This window comes from Cyphomyrmex costatus, unplaced genomic scaffold (genome assembly GCF_001594065.2).
Source record: "Cyphomyrmex costatus isolate MS0001 unplaced genomic scaffold, Ccosl1.0 scaffold639, whole genome shotgun sequence".
Lineage (NCBI taxonomy): Eukaryota > Metazoa > Arthropoda > Insecta > Hymenoptera > Formicidae > Cyphomyrmex > Cyphomyrmex costatus.
The window spans coordinates 139,584-154,883 of record NW_017280199.1 but is presented as its reverse complement, the minus strand read 5'-3'; the positions used below and the strand labels follow the sequence as shown (position 1 = coordinate 154,883).

The 15,300-nt window shown below is 32.9% G+C and overlaps 2 protein-coding genes across 8 annotated transcripts; both read right to left on the bottom strand.

The window, feature by feature from the left end:
• Positions 1 to 2,125: 2,125 nt before the first annotated feature.
• On the bottom strand, positions 2,126 to 4,206 carry LOC108779880 (uncharacterized). 3 transcript variants are annotated; one of them, XM_018547405.1, is made up of 4 exons: positions 3,896 to 4,206; positions 3,617 to 3,686; positions 2,993 to 3,522; positions 2,126 to 2,911 (listed from the first exon to the last, which is right to left on the bottom strand). In XM_018547405.1, the coding sequence occupies exons 3-4, from the start codon at positions 3,479 to 3,481 to the stop codon at positions 2,168 to 2,170; spliced, it is 1,233 nt and encodes a 410-aa protein (XP_018402907.1). In that variant the 5' UTR covers positions 3,482 to 3,522; positions 3,617 to 3,686; positions 3,896 to 4,206; the 3' UTR covers positions 2,126 to 2,167. The 3 variants fall into 3 exon arrangements, with proteins under 3 accessions (XP_018402907.1, XP_018402908.1, XP_018402906.1); XM_018547406.1 differs by lacking the exons at positions 3,617 to 3,686; positions 3,896 to 4,206 and having other exon boundaries at positions 2,993 to 3,286; positions 3,377 to 3,607; XM_018547404.1 differs by lacking the exons at positions 3,617 to 3,686; positions 3,896 to 4,206 and having other exon boundaries at positions 2,993 to 3,607.
• Positions 4,207 to 8,324: 4,118 nt separating this feature from the next.
• Ube3a (ubiquitin protein ligase E3A) lies at positions 8,325 to 13,921 on the bottom strand. Of its 5 annotated transcripts, XM_018547357.1 has the most exons (13): positions 13,842 to 13,848; positions 12,496 to 12,533; positions 12,016 to 12,151; positions 11,753 to 11,933; positions 11,270 to 11,635; positions 10,882 to 11,192; positions 10,563 to 10,769; positions 10,181 to 10,480; positions 9,894 to 10,094; positions 9,475 to 9,752; positions 9,187 to 9,403; positions 8,869 to 9,104; positions 8,325 to 8,782 (listed from the first exon to the last, which is right to left on the bottom strand). In XM_018547357.1, exons 3-13 carry the CDS (start codon positions 12,121 to 12,123, stop codon positions 8,662 to 8,664), a joined length of 2,526 nt encoding a protein of 841 aa, XP_018402859.1. In that variant the 5' UTR covers positions 12,124 to 12,151; positions 12,496 to 12,533; positions 13,842 to 13,848; the 3' UTR covers positions 8,325 to 8,661. The 5 variants fall into 5 exon arrangements, with proteins under 5 accessions (XP_018402859.1, XP_018402858.1, XP_018402855.1 ...); XM_018547356.1 differs by lacking the exons at positions 12,496 to 12,533; positions 13,842 to 13,848 and adding an exon at positions 13,880 to 13,921; XM_018547353.1 differs by lacking the exon at positions 12,496 to 12,533 and having other exon boundaries at positions 13,155 to 13,852.
• Positions 13,922 to 15,300: the final 1,379 nt, after the last annotated feature.

The window sequence follows — 15,300 nt, the reverse complement described above, 5'->3', positions numbered from 1 at the left end:
CTGAAACTTAGAAACTTGCTATTTTGTGTAAATATGAAATCAGCAATTGTGAACTAGGACAACATCTATTATATTTTAAGTACGAGTGCAGTGTACCAAGAACTATAATTTAACAATTTTGTGATAGAATATATCTTTGATTGGTGCAATATCAATAATTTTTTGTGTTCACACACATAATTAGTACTTTTAATTTATTTTATTGAATAAAAGATAACAATCTGTTATTGTAATCTTATACATACATATACACACTAATAAATCTTTTTCTCAGAATTTTTATGCAAATTTGAGAATTTTTCAGAATTTCTGAATAATTTTCTAATTAAAAAAAAAATTTGTAGGTGTTTTTTAAATATAATTGGAATATTTTTCAAAAGTGCTGAGGAAGTTTACATCTTTTTTAGAATTTTTCATATTATACATATATGAAATCTAAAGTATTCTAAGATCTCCCATTTTATAATTTCTGATGTAAAATTTTATTAACTCTGAAAGTTAAATTTAAATTTTTTAGAAATCATAAGCTGATAAATCTTAGAATATATATATATATATATATATGTTTATATGTTTATATATATATATATATATATGTTTATATGTTATACACATAACACGTACATATCATAGTTTATGAATTCTAATTCTGAGTGCTTGATACTTGTGTACTAAAATTAGTATAACTTTCTATTAAATTATCTCAATTTCAGCAATTTATTTAAAGAAAGGTGTATTAAGCTGATACAATCAGTATCTAGATTAATTAAAGAGCTATTATGTTTATCGCCAAAATTAAAATAATTTAATAAAAAGTTACACTAGTTAGTATGTGTATTAAGTGCTTGGTGTAAACAAAGTTACATATATGTATACAGCCGTGTATATATATCGAGAGATATAGGTCGGTATTCATAGTCAGTTCTTATATTTAAGACCGTCTTAAGTTCAGTTTTGAGGAGTTACGAACCAATCAGAGGGCCGCTTTAGCATCTTAGGACATACTTAAGGGGATGCTGGAGTGCCTGTTTTATCATTACTTAGTTAAAGACTCGTTTCTCTTAATTGCATTTACGGATGCAAAAAACCCTTCTGCATAATTAAAGTATCGACAACAATGAATTGCGCTAGCTACATTTCAATACGAAAAACGGAGAAAATAAAAAACTTACAGTTTTGTTATCGGCTTCTGCAGTCGACTCGACACATTATGTGAGAAGCCGATAACGAAACTAAATTTTTTTTCCGTTTTTCGTATTGAAATGTAGCTAGCGCAATTCATTGTTGTCGATACTTTAATTATGCAGAAGGATTTTTTCATCCGTAAATGCAATTAAGAGAAACGAGTCTTTAACTAAGTAAGTAATGATAAAACAAGATACTCCAGCATCTTAACTGTAAAATATTTGTAATCATAAACAAATTGTCATTCATATTTATATGTAGACCCTGATAATTCCTGAATTTAATATATATATATATATACATCAGGGTTGGGTAGTGCTAAATTAAAAAGTTAAAAGTTAAGTTAAAAAGTTAATTAATTTTAACTTAACTTACAATTAGTTACATTTTAGATTCCTAATTTTTTAACTTTTTTAGTTACATTTTATCAGTAACTAATAACTTTTTATTATTGTTTTTTTAAAGTTAAGTGTCAGACACAATACGAGCCAAAGATACGAATTCCGGCCAGCTTGCAGCACACGATCAGCGCCTTCGCGAATTTTTGCACAAAACCTCAAACTCTTATTATAGGATCTGTACCTGCAAGTAGAGACTCTTTATTGTCCGCAAGCAGACACGAGTTTGCATCACTGGTTCTAACTTGCAGGACTTTCAGCTTGCAGTAATTTATAGTCACTTGTAGTTTGCTGCTGCATTTATGGTATTCGGTTCTAATAATAAGAGTGTGAGGTTTTATGCAAAAACGCAATGAAAAATCATGAAAAAAAAATTTTTAACTTTTAACTTTTCAATTACATTTTTTTATCAACTTAACTTTTAATTAAATTAATTTCATTATACATTAACTTGTATCTTAACTAAGTTAAATTTTCAATGTTGTTAATTTTAACTTAACTTAGTTAAAAAAAAAAAAAAAAAATAATTTACCCAACCCTGATATACATACATATAAAATTAGAACATTCAAACTCGTTCAAAATTAATTAATAAAAATTAAAATAGCTTCTATGAGATTATACATTGCGCGACACTCTGCTATAGTTATACTCTCACTTATGCCGAATTGCGTAATACAAGGTTCGGATAACAAGCGTAAGCATATCAAGTGGTTCTTTGATTTGCTGCATGCATTGATTTGTTGTATCTCAACTTTTAATACTGTTTCTATCTCTTTTCTGATCCGAGTCATGATATCTGAACGATCAAAGTATTTGTCCTTTATAATCTGCATTTTTTCTTTCAAACTATTTGGAATTTTATTCGAGTAATTCTGTTTAAATAACAAATGTAAGTTATTGAGTGATAAGGGATTGATTTCTTTATTGATTGTACTAATTTTTTTAGATTTCAAATAGAGCGACTCTGCTTCTTCTGATCGTTTCTTGTCCTCTGATCGTTTCTTGTCCTCTGATAAAGTATCTTCTTTAATGTTAGCACATTCTATTATTTTGGTACTTAATTCTTGTATATTATCCTTAAGTATCTCCTTATACACGTCGGTCTTACGTGTGTTTTTATCAAATATTATATCTGGATTCAGACGTTGTAGCATTTTTTTTGCAGCGCATTGTTTAGCAGTCTTCTTACATTTTGCCGAGCCTGTTTCACATAGTGATCCCAAGCTGACTTCTACAACAAATATTTTCGAGTGAGGTAATCCATCCTCATGGAGAAGTTTATACTGAGGCGTTTTCATTGATATTTCATGTTGTTGGCAAAGCTCCTGTACATAGAATAAAAATTGTATTATTCTGATAATTAGTTTTTAAACTATAATATTTGACAAATGACTCATGAAAGTTACTTGTAACATTCCAATGTAATTAAAGTAGTCATCTAGAGTATCGATAACCTTTACAGGGTTTTGTGGTACGTGCTCATTTGGAGTATCGTAAACTTTTGCAGGATTTTGTAGTATTTGTTTATTTGGAGTACTGTAAACTGTTGTAGGATTTTGTGGTACGTGCTCATTTGGAGTATTGTAAACTTTTGCAGGATTTTGTAGTATCTGTTCATTTGGAGTACTGTAAACTGTTGTAGGATTTTGTGGTACGTGCTCATTTGGAGTATTGTAAACTTTTGCAGGATTTTGTAGTATCTGTTCATTTGGAGTACTGTAAACTGTTGTAGGATTTTGTGGTACGTGCTCATTTGGAGTATTGTAAACTTTTGCAGGATTTTGTAGTATCTGTTCATTTGGAGTACTGTAAACTGTTGTAGGATTTTGTGGTACGTTTGTAATTGATGAAGTAACTACTGGGAACGAAATTAGATTATTTGTAGCCAATAGCATATTTCTTGCAGCATCATGCTTGGCTTCTTTTTTGTTTCTTCCTGTACCAGATATTATCATTTCTTTACAAATCACGTGACATATAAACTGTATTTTGCAATCACTAATATTTTCGGAAAAATTATAAATAGGTACAAATCCTTTTTTCGTTGACAGCTCTTGTAATGTGCTAATGTAATTTTTTGTAATTTCTGCCATCTTATAACTGAAATACACAAAATATTTTATTTATAAAATATAAGATAATAACACATATTGCAATTAGATAGAAGAGAGTTTGTAATTATATTTATGAATGTTTAATATGATTTATAAAAAAGAAACAACTGAAACAAAACATCTCAATAACTGTCAGATTTTAACAAAATTTTATATATATCTGTAAAACAAAAAATAATACTGTATATTTCTCACATATAAATTATTTTTTCCTTTGTATATTCGATGAATCTTTCCAGAATATTCTTATACCATTGACAATACAATGTAGAATGAGATTGTCTGACGCAATTTCGATTATTCCACGTCACTATGTTCTTCGTTTATTCGAGCGAAATCGGAGTATACCATGTCGCTCTTTCGTATTGAATAATATGTTCTTTTTTTTAATACATTTACACAAATATTGGATGAAAAGTTCACTACTGAATTTAAAAAAGCTGTAGATCTCTGCTGACCTTTGTTTTTTCTATTTCTTGAACTTCCGGAGTAGAGAGGAGCTGGCTTCAAACAGTCCGAATTGATCAATTCATATGAACTACCTCTTATAATAGATTCGGAGATTCAAGTGGTAGAATCAAGCAATGACCATTCCTTTACTTCTAGATTGCTTCTAGATAATTTATCCATGAGATATTTTCTAGACATCTCTCAGATATTTTATTTATGGAATATATGAGAGATATCTGATAGATAAAATTATCTCTAGAAATAAAGGGTATTTCCCTATGACAGTTGAAATTTTAGTTAACTCAAATAAATACGACTAATCAGCATTATTTATGTTCAGCACATTCATGTAACGCATTGATATGATTGGTTGCATTACTTTTCGACTGTCATGGGATAGCACTCTAAAGCTTGATTGTATGTATTAACATTTCTTGATTTTAAGCGACTTAGGGCCTGATTGCACCAACGTGATTTCGATTTTAAGCGAAACTTAAACTGTCTCTGTCTCCCTTTCGGCTTTAAAACGAGATAGATAGAGTTTTAAGTCTCGCTTAAAATCAAGAAGTGTTGGTGCAACCGGGCCTTAAAACTCTATCTCGTTTTAAAGCCGAAAGAGGGACAGAGACAGTTTAAGTTTCGCTTAAAATCGAAATCATGTTGGCAATCGGGCCTAAAGCATATAAACATTTACTGGGCTGCGATCCCGTGGCGTCGAGTGGCTCACCGCTCTGTGCGATTGACTCGCGATTTGTAGACCCGAGTTCAATCCCACGTGCGCCCAAACGCGATGATTTTTCGCGTTTAATGAGCCTGTTGCAACCAGGATATAATGACCGTGAAAATAAATACACGTGGACTTGATTCAATTCGGCTAACTTTTAATAATGCGAAGGATTTACAATGAACTTAATTTCGACTCGTGTGCGAATAACAGAATAATCAGAATGCTTCTTCTAACAGCGCAGCGCATACGCGTTTCCGTCTTGAACGGGTCGGTAAAACAGATTCCTTCCAGTACCTTGTCGTCTGCTTGGTGGAAAGATTTAATCGCTTTTCGAACATCCTCCCATCTTAAATTGCGTGTTTTCTTGGGTCAATTTAATCTGTTAGAGAAGGAAAAATAATAAAGATAATAATTAAATAATCCAGTCAAATTGTCGGAAAAATCGATTTTGCCTTGCAAAAATTGGAAAAAGCGATTTTCTTTTTCTGGCATGTGGGGGGGGTCTAAAAAAGATTAACTCTAAGTTTTCGAAGTGATTAAGGAAGAGGCAAATTTGCTACGCTTAAAAATCCCCAAAAAATTTGTTTTTTGAATAACTCGGCTTCTATTGAAGATTTTTGAAGTTATAATAGCTCATTTTGTAGGTTTTTTCATGCTCTACAAGTTATCTTTATAACTTTTTTCTCTACGATGGATAGTTCGCGAAATATTTTACTAAAAGTACGAAAATTTAGGTTAAAAAAAAGGTTAATTGGCCTTTGATCGGTCATATCTCGTTTCCTACCACATTTATCGAAAAACGGTTCAGACAAAACTTGTAGCATTTGTAAATACCTTTAATTGAAGCCGTGTCGCGATCGATTTCGTCAAATAGAACGCTCTACAGAGCGGCGCAAAGTTGCAAGGTCGAGGCGTGTCGTCACGCGGAACACGCGTAATTGCGAAACAAATCCGAAAAACAATCTGATTCGAGAAACGAATATAGGCCTCGGACAAAAGAGGTCTATAGACGTCCTATGCTCCACATAAGGAGATAAAAGGAGTCGTTGTTGTTGTTGTTGGGCTGCGATCCATTTGATGCTACGAATGCTTTGAAGCACTTTTTGATTGGTCAATTGGTATAATTCTTTCTTCTGATTGATCAATCAAAAGTTTCGAAGTTTTTAACGTGGACCGCACCCTTATTATAGCCAATAAGAACTACACTTTTCTCCTAGAACAATTTTTGCTATTGGCTATCATTAATCATCGACACCGACAACTGTCGGTAGATGTGTATGTACAGAATATGGACCCGAATTAATGACGTTTTGTGCTTTCCATTGGTAGAACATGTAACATCAACAGGTATGTTCTTTTTGAAAGTACAGTGCAGGAACTTTTTGTACTTAGTACGCATGGTACAGTTCAAAATGTCGTCACAGTGCACGCGGTACAGAGAATACAAGTTCTAAAAAAGAACGCTATTTGATACACTGGTATATAAAGTTGCACCAAAAAAATCGTAAGGATGGAAACTGATGATGAAAGTACATCGAATGAAGATAATTTAGTCGGTGCATTTCTTGCATTGCACAATAATAATGGTAAACGCAATTGAATATATATGAATATTATAATATTATTATTATTATTATATTATTAATATTATTATTATATATATGAATATTATTATTATCATTATTAATATTATTATCATTATTATCTATTAAGAAAATGCTTTCTTTTCTTTCGATTTCCATTTTTTTTATTTTCGTTATACGTATTCACCTGTGTACTATACGCTGCACCGGCTGCACCGCCTCAAGAGATGGTACAAAAGTTCTTGTACCTATGCACCAATTTTCAAGTGTTCCGTTGAAATAGAACGCGTGCACTATTTTGCAATGATGTCAGTTCCGGCAAATAGAACGTAAATTGTTCTGCACCTTGCACTAGGTACAGAAAGTGCATGCACCATCGTCAAAAAGAACATATAGCAAAACGTTTTCCAATCCAAGTTGATGCAAACCTAATTGGGCCGAAAACGCTATTTGATAATTTTTCGCTATCCTTAAAAAATTGTGAAAGTTATCGGAATAAGAGTTCTCACAGTTCTATATTCTTATCAAAATATACTTTTTTAATAATTAACAATTGAAGATATATGTATATATATATATTTAATTATAAAATTTTATATACAAACTTTGAGATATATTTAAAAACGAATAATTAAATAATATATATTTGACCCTTAACTATCTCTAAATTTTAAAACGTTTTGTTTAAAGTATAGAATGCAAGTGAATCTATGGTGGTTGATAGAAGAAGAGGTACAACATGTTTTATCTCTATAACTTATTGTTAGAATCTTACAGTAACAATCGCACAGATTGTATTACTGTTTAAAACTTTTGTTTTGGATTCAAATGAACTGTTCCTATGTATAATTGAGAATTAAAAATTAATTGTTGCGATTGCTGAAAGAAAAGAATGATGTAAATAATTGAACAATAATGCCCAATTTTCTGTAGAGCTAACAATAAAAACAACATTTTTTTGAGAGCTTTATTGTCACATGAATAACAATAAAACGACTGACAATGTCTGGCAGCCATTAAAGAGCTGCTTATTATAAACGTTTATATAAATTGAATTTCTATTTGATACTACTTGATCACCATCGTGACGCAAGATATGAGAAAAATGTTAGAAATTGAAAGAAAAGTACATACAAAAGCGCCACTATCCCACGCCTTACTTTACAAAAAAGGTCTGTTCAGAGTGACATTAGCTCAATGTGTTTCGTATAAGGGTTGTTTTCGGCTTTGCAGCATCAGATGCGTTTAGGAAGCTAAAGGTATATCTAAAAGTAGTATAACAACTTTATAACAACAAAAACCTGCCTTTTTATTACTTATCTTATTTAGTATATTAAATCAAAATCAATAAAAAAGGGTTTTGTTAAAGCAAATATCAATTTGACTCTTATCAATCATTTAACTAGTGAATAATTAGTAAATAATTAATTAGTTAAAAAACAAACAAACGTTATATATATTATAATTATATGAATTACATTATTACAACTGTAATTTAATGAAATATTTTATAATTAATATTTCATTATTTTTTATTACATTTTTGTGTATATTGTAATTTATAAACTGATTAGAAATTATAATTTATGCTAACAAATTCTTTGGATAAAAAAAATTTACATCATTGTTATCATTCATATCAATAATGAAAAAAATTGTAAAATGTCCAAGTAAAATCACATAACAATTATAACCAATGAGTTCCTGAAACGCATCCTGTTTATGTTGACTATGTTTTACTAAAGTTATATGTTTCTATAATGCAGTTTCGTTCGGTTTTTACACTCATTGTAGTCGTGTTTCGAAATGTCTCTTGCACTTCTTCCCTTAATCATTTCGGAATGGCCAACAAAATCGGTCTTTGTTATCTATATTTCAGTAGAAAAAGTACACAGTATGGTACAAGCGATTCTTGCAATGGTGCAAGTTTCAAAGCATTTTTTCAAGAACATATATTTTGTACAAAGGATTCGATATATCATTCGTTGGAATTTTTAGAACGTTAGGAGCCTTTTGATAATTCATATTGCACATAGCAATGTTTTCATAATTAAGCGCACTGGCACGGTTTTAGATTATTATGAGAAATATTTCCGAATAAAATAGCTAAGAATAAAATGACGAAAGTAATTGAGTCTTATTGTGTACTTCGAATATCTCATTCGAAAGACAGTGGAAGAAAGACAAGTGATGAAGCATGTTCATAACATGCCGAAACCTTTCGAATAATTAATTGCTTTCAATAAGCGATCTTGCAATTTCTCTATTGTACTGTAATCCGGTAACAGTAACACATTGAAGCATGTGTGTGCTATTGGTAATCTAAAAATATACATTAATATACATATAAGTGCATACATATATAATGAGTAATTAGTGAAATACAATGAGTGTAATGTAAATATTACCTGTCAGAATCAGGACCATGTCTGGCGATAACCATCTTCAGTCTCGAAAGACCGCCGACAGGTACTCGATCACTACCCGTAGTGAATTGAAGAAGTCTTCGTTGACTTTCTGGTGGTAAGGAATGCGCTACGCGCCAAAAGTTACGTACTGCTTCGCTATCCACAGTATAGCCACCTTCGTACTCAGTTGCTGCTTCTAGCTCAGCAAAATCAAATATTTTGCTTCCACAAACAAGCTACGTATATATTGAATAAATTTTATTAAAATAAGTGTACTCTTGATATAATGTATTCTTTGCGCTACATCAACGATTGTACCTGCTCAATCTCTTCAGGTCTGAAAAGTAATGCGAGCGGACTCTCATCTGTAACCATTTGGAAGCCACGTCTGAAAGCGTTGAATTGTCTTTCCACAGATTTGTTAAGTAAGAAATCCGCATAGAGATCAGCAAATTCCTTTTTGTTTTCCTGCGTGACATACAGCTCATCACCGTTTTCTTTGAGCTCATGGAACGATAAGGATCCGAACACATCTCTATAGAAAAGATGCAATGAGAACATACTTATAAAATTCTGGTTGGCGTGACTAACTTATCGAAAACATACCTGTAACTCACTCGGAAAGTTTGCATAAATGTCTCTGGCATGTCATCTCCTGTATACTCAATTAATTCTTTCATTGTTCGATACAATGTTGGACTCCAATCTTCTAAATCAGGAAAACCGCCTTTCCTGCCTAATAATTTTCTATAGACTACCATTGGAAAACGTACATCCAGAATTACATTGTTATAAATTGCTAAACCAATAACAATGCCTATTAATGTGAACTGTGCGTCGCTTTCAAATGATGTTGGATTAAACCATGTCATTTGCGTGTCTTCCTAAAATAAAACAGTAATCATATCTTATAAAACTAAATCATTAACACACGCAAAAAGAAGTATTACAACACTAAAACGAAATAAGACAGAAATAAAAGAGTTATACATAATAAGTTTACTTGTAGTCATGCAAATTCTCACCTGAGTAGTAAACATGCCAAAATCAGGATTAAATATCTCTTCAACAACTAATTGAAAGAATTCTTTAGATACACCGCCTTCGTCAACACCTTGTTCTCCTTCAAATTCAACAACTAATTGTTTTTTTAAATCAGATGGATTCTCCATGGCCACCATTTCTAATTCTACCAATGCGTCATCTATTAAATGATCTCTTCGTACCTGTTCAAATCATAAGCAAAATTTACATTAATCTTTTTTTTTTTTCAAAGTTCATCACCTTTTTGTTCATTTTCGAATCAACAAACCTTTAATCTGAGATATGGATTAGTTGGCTGCCCGACAACGGTTTGCAAAAAGCTCATACGTCGTTCGCTATACATTCTGATACGGTTATCATAATACAAGCCCAAAGTTTTAGTAGCCGGGGTAAGAATAAAAGCGTAATTCATGAAGCTAAATTTTTGTGGCTCTTCGCTCTTGTAATAAGCGAAATCTTTGTCCATCTCTATGGCATCGCTAAGTGGCTCATTGTAAAAATCAGTAAATGGTATGAAAGGTTTACGTGCATCCAATGCGGTAATTCCTAATTCCGTCGCTAATGGATCCTGAAATGTATATTACTTTTATTTATTGTGACGTCCTGTAAAATAATATGTGTCAGATTAAATCAATTAATAGAAATGAAACCTGAGGGATCTGTCCTGATATTGCTGATCGTGAAGTACTTTTATCGCTACTAGCTGATTCACCTTCGTCATTCAAAATTAGCTCAGGAGGATCTAATTCACCAGCCAACATACTCGCATAATATAGAATTTTCATAACTTTTGTAGGCGCGGTAATAGTATCCGCATCTTGGACGCAATAATCACGTGTGAAGGATCCTCCAATTACCTGTGTGTGTAACGCGATACCAAATCTTTTATGATCAGGAAATAAACATACATATTGTCTTAGGAATTAAGTAAGTAAAATGGATGTTATCGACAAAGTCGTGAAAATGTACCTTGACAGTTATGAGTTCTTGAAGTGCTTGCAGAAGGCTTGGAAGTCGCGATTTACAATGCTTAGCCCATACACGTGCTAGCTTGGCTTGAGCCAATACCGGTACACAGCTCAACGCTTTACACAACATGTGGAGAGCCAATTCCAAGTATTCGCTATTTCCGAGCATCGGAATTTCAAAAACAATGAGAAATACATTTAACAAACTATCCATGCTGTCCCATCGCACCATACGTAAAACTCTCAAGTCTAATTCTATATCATCCGCCAAAGTGACTAGCGCATTGACCAGAGCTGATTCGAATGCCTCACCTAATTAAGTGGGGAAACATATTTAATTAGAAAGATATCGATGTTAAAGCAACATTTAAAATCGTATTTATTCATACCTGGCAAAGACCAAAGCGCTTCAAAAGCTCTACGGACCGACGGTAAATCAACACTAGTATCGTCATTATTAGGAACTGTAGGTGATGGATCGCTGCTATCTTCTTCTTTATCTTCTCCCTGTAAAGATCGTACCGCTTCTTTATTTAAATCTGCAGGTGGCCTTAACAGACTGTCTGGTGCTCGTTCAAGAAGTGCCGTTAAAGGAGAGTTACTTTTCTCAGTCTTTTGAAAACTGAGACTTAACGCTTTTCCAGAAGAAAACACTTCTCCCAAAGTACGAATTAATAAAGAATAAGAACCTTCCGCTTTACATTTTTCTATAATATCCAGAAGCTTAGCTTCTGTAAGATATGACTCTTGTTTTCCTAATAAAAAACGAAAGTATTATTTACATTCAAGAATAATTGATTTTTGCATATTGTCTGATACAATAATTAGACGTTTTACTTCAAAAATAAAACTTCACTAAATCGATTAAATACCTTCATCAGAGCTTGTAGAATTAACACTTTTTACAGGTAGACTCTTAGCTAATGACGTTTGTCCAGGTTCTATAGTAGTTCGAGCGACTTTACTGGGTTGTGTACCATCGCATAGTCTTGCTTCTTGTGAGAATAATTGTATCGCTTGTGCGGCTGCTTGATTTGGAGTAAGATTAGTTACCTAGCACAAAAATAAAGTATACAAGTAAAACATTTAGTTTCTATTATAGTTTACTGTAAACAATTGGATTTAGAAGTTATACTTTGCCACTGGAGGCACAATGCTGATTGTCACAATGAGGATTTCCACATCCATCCGTAAGTTGGTAAAAGTAACGTTCAATGAGCTTCTTTGCAGCTGCGCGCTTCATGTCGCTGCAAGGGCTCTCAGCTCCTACCCTACAGAAATGATAGTATAACATAAAATATATGTAACCTAAATTCTTAATATTTCCTACTGCACGATTATAAAGAAATATATTTTATATTTATAAAATTTTATATTCAGAAATTTTTTTCCACAAAATTACCTAAAAACTAAAGATGTTCAATATGTTTACAAAAAAATGTTCAGTTTATATGTCTATATAAATGTCATTTCTTATATCTATATGTACAAAAGTCATTTAGTCATTGGATTTTACAAGACATTATTTCAAATTGATCAAACAAAAATGAAATGATGGAAGAACAAAGATTGCTTGAATAGATTTAGCGCTAACATGAATGGCAAAAAGACTCGCCGAATCGTGATGAGGATTGTATATCGTCGTATAATCCCCTAATAATTAGAAAAAGATGATTAGTTGAACCGAAATTAAGATTAATTTACATTGATAGAAACTAACATAATTCTTAGAACTGGAAAAAGATGCAAAATAAATTAAGGTTTGAAGAGATTGAAGTTAATCCACATTGTTAGAAATAGTTATAAGACGTATCGGTGTCGATGCACCAAAACAAAAGTGCTAATAATAGACAGCCTCACGATTTCGCGATCTCACATGACGAAAGCAAAGTACTACGTTGCTGTAAACAAATCATTTGTACGAATCAGTGAGAATGAGAGAGACGGAGTAGGGAGAAGGAGAGATAAAGAAAGGAGGATCGTGTCAAGGAAGGCGAAGAGACAGAAGGCTGCGAAAAATCTTGACAATCTTTCATGAGAACATCTCGATCGTATTGATTTTAACACGCGTATGAAACGAAGATGTTCGGATAACCGAGCGTCTGTTTCTCGATCATAAACTTTCGTAGCAATCCGGTTGTTAAACACGCGATGACACGCTACTCCTCGCGAAAGAGAGAGCGAGGGTTTTTTTCCTTCTTTCTTATTTTCTTTCTCTCTTCTCTTTTACGGGCGCGAACGGACGCTAAAAGACGCAACCAACTCTCGTGACACCTGGAAATGTGATCTTCTCCAGGGTCCCCCTGACTCTTGGCGCTCATAGACCGTAAATCGTCGGAATTTTGCCTGTTTTGCTCGGCGATAGGAAGTTGAGTCGTGGTCACCGCGAACTCGTCGCCGTACTGCAATCCGATCGTCGCGCAGTAATTATCGCCGTTTACGCGACACGCCGGGGTCTCCGCCGCTCGGCACCACAACTTGGACTTCCGCGGCACGAAACGTCCACCGTGTTCTTTAAACGTCGCGTGTTGACCAGTGTTGACGACGATCAGGTTCTTCACACAGCAGACAAGGGATACTTTTCGATACGTCAGAGACACGGCGCGCGGAGGGGGGGGGGAGAGAGAGAGGAAAGAAGCGGAGAAGAGAGAGACAGGCAGAGTTTAAAGGTAATGGAAAAACATAGGGAATGAAAATGGAGAGAACGAAGCACACAGAATAGAGAAGACAGATAAATGGAATGAGAGAGAGGAAGAGGGAGCGAAATTGAGAGAGAGAGAGAGAGAGAGAGACTCGAGACGATTCTCAAAGAGAAAATATCTATGTCGAGAATCCGCGGGTGATTTGGAGGTTAGGAAAATGGACGGCTAAATTAATCGTCCCGATTTGTGCAACGGGGACTCGACGCGAATTGCAATCAGCTCGCGAATATCAGAGAATTAGCTCGAGAAAAAGAGCCACCGCTGTCTCTTTTGCTTTCTGTGTCTACTGACGTCTACCGTTTGCAATTAGCACCAACGGGGCCACGAGTTATCGCGGTGTGTTGCACGACGACTCTCGATCTATCGTAATCGCGCGCGATCGTTGCGTCGTCATATCGATCTCTCGATTTGTCGCGCGATTCAAATTTTGCGCGATGCACACGTATATATTGTGAAAGTTATGATTTCAATATAATTATAATACGATATATTGTACATTTTTAATAATTATGTGTATAATTTAAATATATTGTACTTTATTATTGTACAATTATTAAATATATATGTATTACGTGTACGTTATTTTTATTAGACATTTAAACCCAAATGTAAGAGATTATTCATCTTTTTCTATTTTCAAGAATTTAGAACAAGTTAAATGAATTAGTTAAATAAATAAATAAATAAGTTAAAGTGAGTTAAAAAGAAATTTAAGTTAATCTTATATTATACTTGAAAAGTAAAGTAACTTGTTTTAATATGTTTTATAAGAAAGAGAAATAAAATATTAATTATTTAACTGTAACATTAAAAAATTTTATTTTTATATAATTTTGTAATCTGTTTCTTTTAAGTCTCTATATATAATTATCAGGACTGTCATTCAAATAATCATTAACATTCACTGTTATGATAATTATAAACAATTTAAAAAATTGTACACTAATATTAAAAAAATCATTTATTTTTATATTAATAGTTTATTTTTTCCATTAAAAATATATGCATATATTGTTCATAAAATGTGCATATGCGACTTGCATGGATGCTCGTATTGTTTTACCAGGATTAGATCGTCGTTGCCACCAGCTCACTGATCCATGGAGACCTTTTAATATCCTCTATCTCGCACTTGAAATTCTCGTAAAAAGACACGACAGGGAATTACTGTCGGGTCGCCTTTGTTTAAACAAGTATCAAATCAATGGAAGACAATTTTCTACGCGCATTGATGTGAAAGTAACGCGTGAAAAGAGATGAATTGCGAGAGTATCAATTTGCACGCAAGAAAGTTCTCATTGCTCATTGTTCGGGAGAACAAGCAGGTTTTATTGATGACAATTACTCATCGGAAATCAATGCGACATCGTCTTTCTGTGAGAAATTAAAGTAAATTATTTCCAGTACCGCGCGGGCGTTACGTAAAGTAATTAATGGAAACTAAATTGCGCTGTTTTCTTTTCATTATGTACTTTTCCTGGAGTTGCCTAGATTTTAGTCAAACGAACGATTAACAATTACAATTTTTAATCGATAATTGATGATCATTTTTCCAATCATGATTATTATATATTTATTACGTCGTCGAAAAACTTAATAAAATCCTTATTTTACATTGGCAGGAAATTAAAACTCAACCTTTAAACCTTAAGAAGTGTTTTTAATCTTCTCTTTTGTGTATTATATATATTCTTATTACTATAATATTAATGGAAAAT

Bases quoted from the DNA above. Each gene is read 5' to 3' on its own strand.
- Ube3a (XM_018547353.1), bottom strand. From the start codon at position 13,201: ATGAGCGCCAAGAGTCAGGGGGACCCTGGAGAAGATCACATTTCCAG. The intron at 10,770-10,881 runs GTACATTTTCAC...TTACACACACAG, and splicing joins AAGAACTCATAACTGTCAAG to GTAATTGGAGGATCCTTCAC. The intron at 10,095-10,180 runs GTTTGTTGATTC...TGATTTGAACAG, and splicing joins ATCCATATCTCAGATTAAAG to GTACGAAGAGATCATTTAAT.
- LOC108779880 (XM_018547404.1), bottom strand. From the start codon at position 3,541: ATGATAATATCTGGTACAGGAAGAAACAAAAAAGAAGCCAAGCATGAT. The intron at 2,912-2,992 runs GTAACTTTCATG...TTCTATGTACAG, and splicing joins ATTACATTGGAATGTTACAA to GAGCTTTGCCAACAACATGA.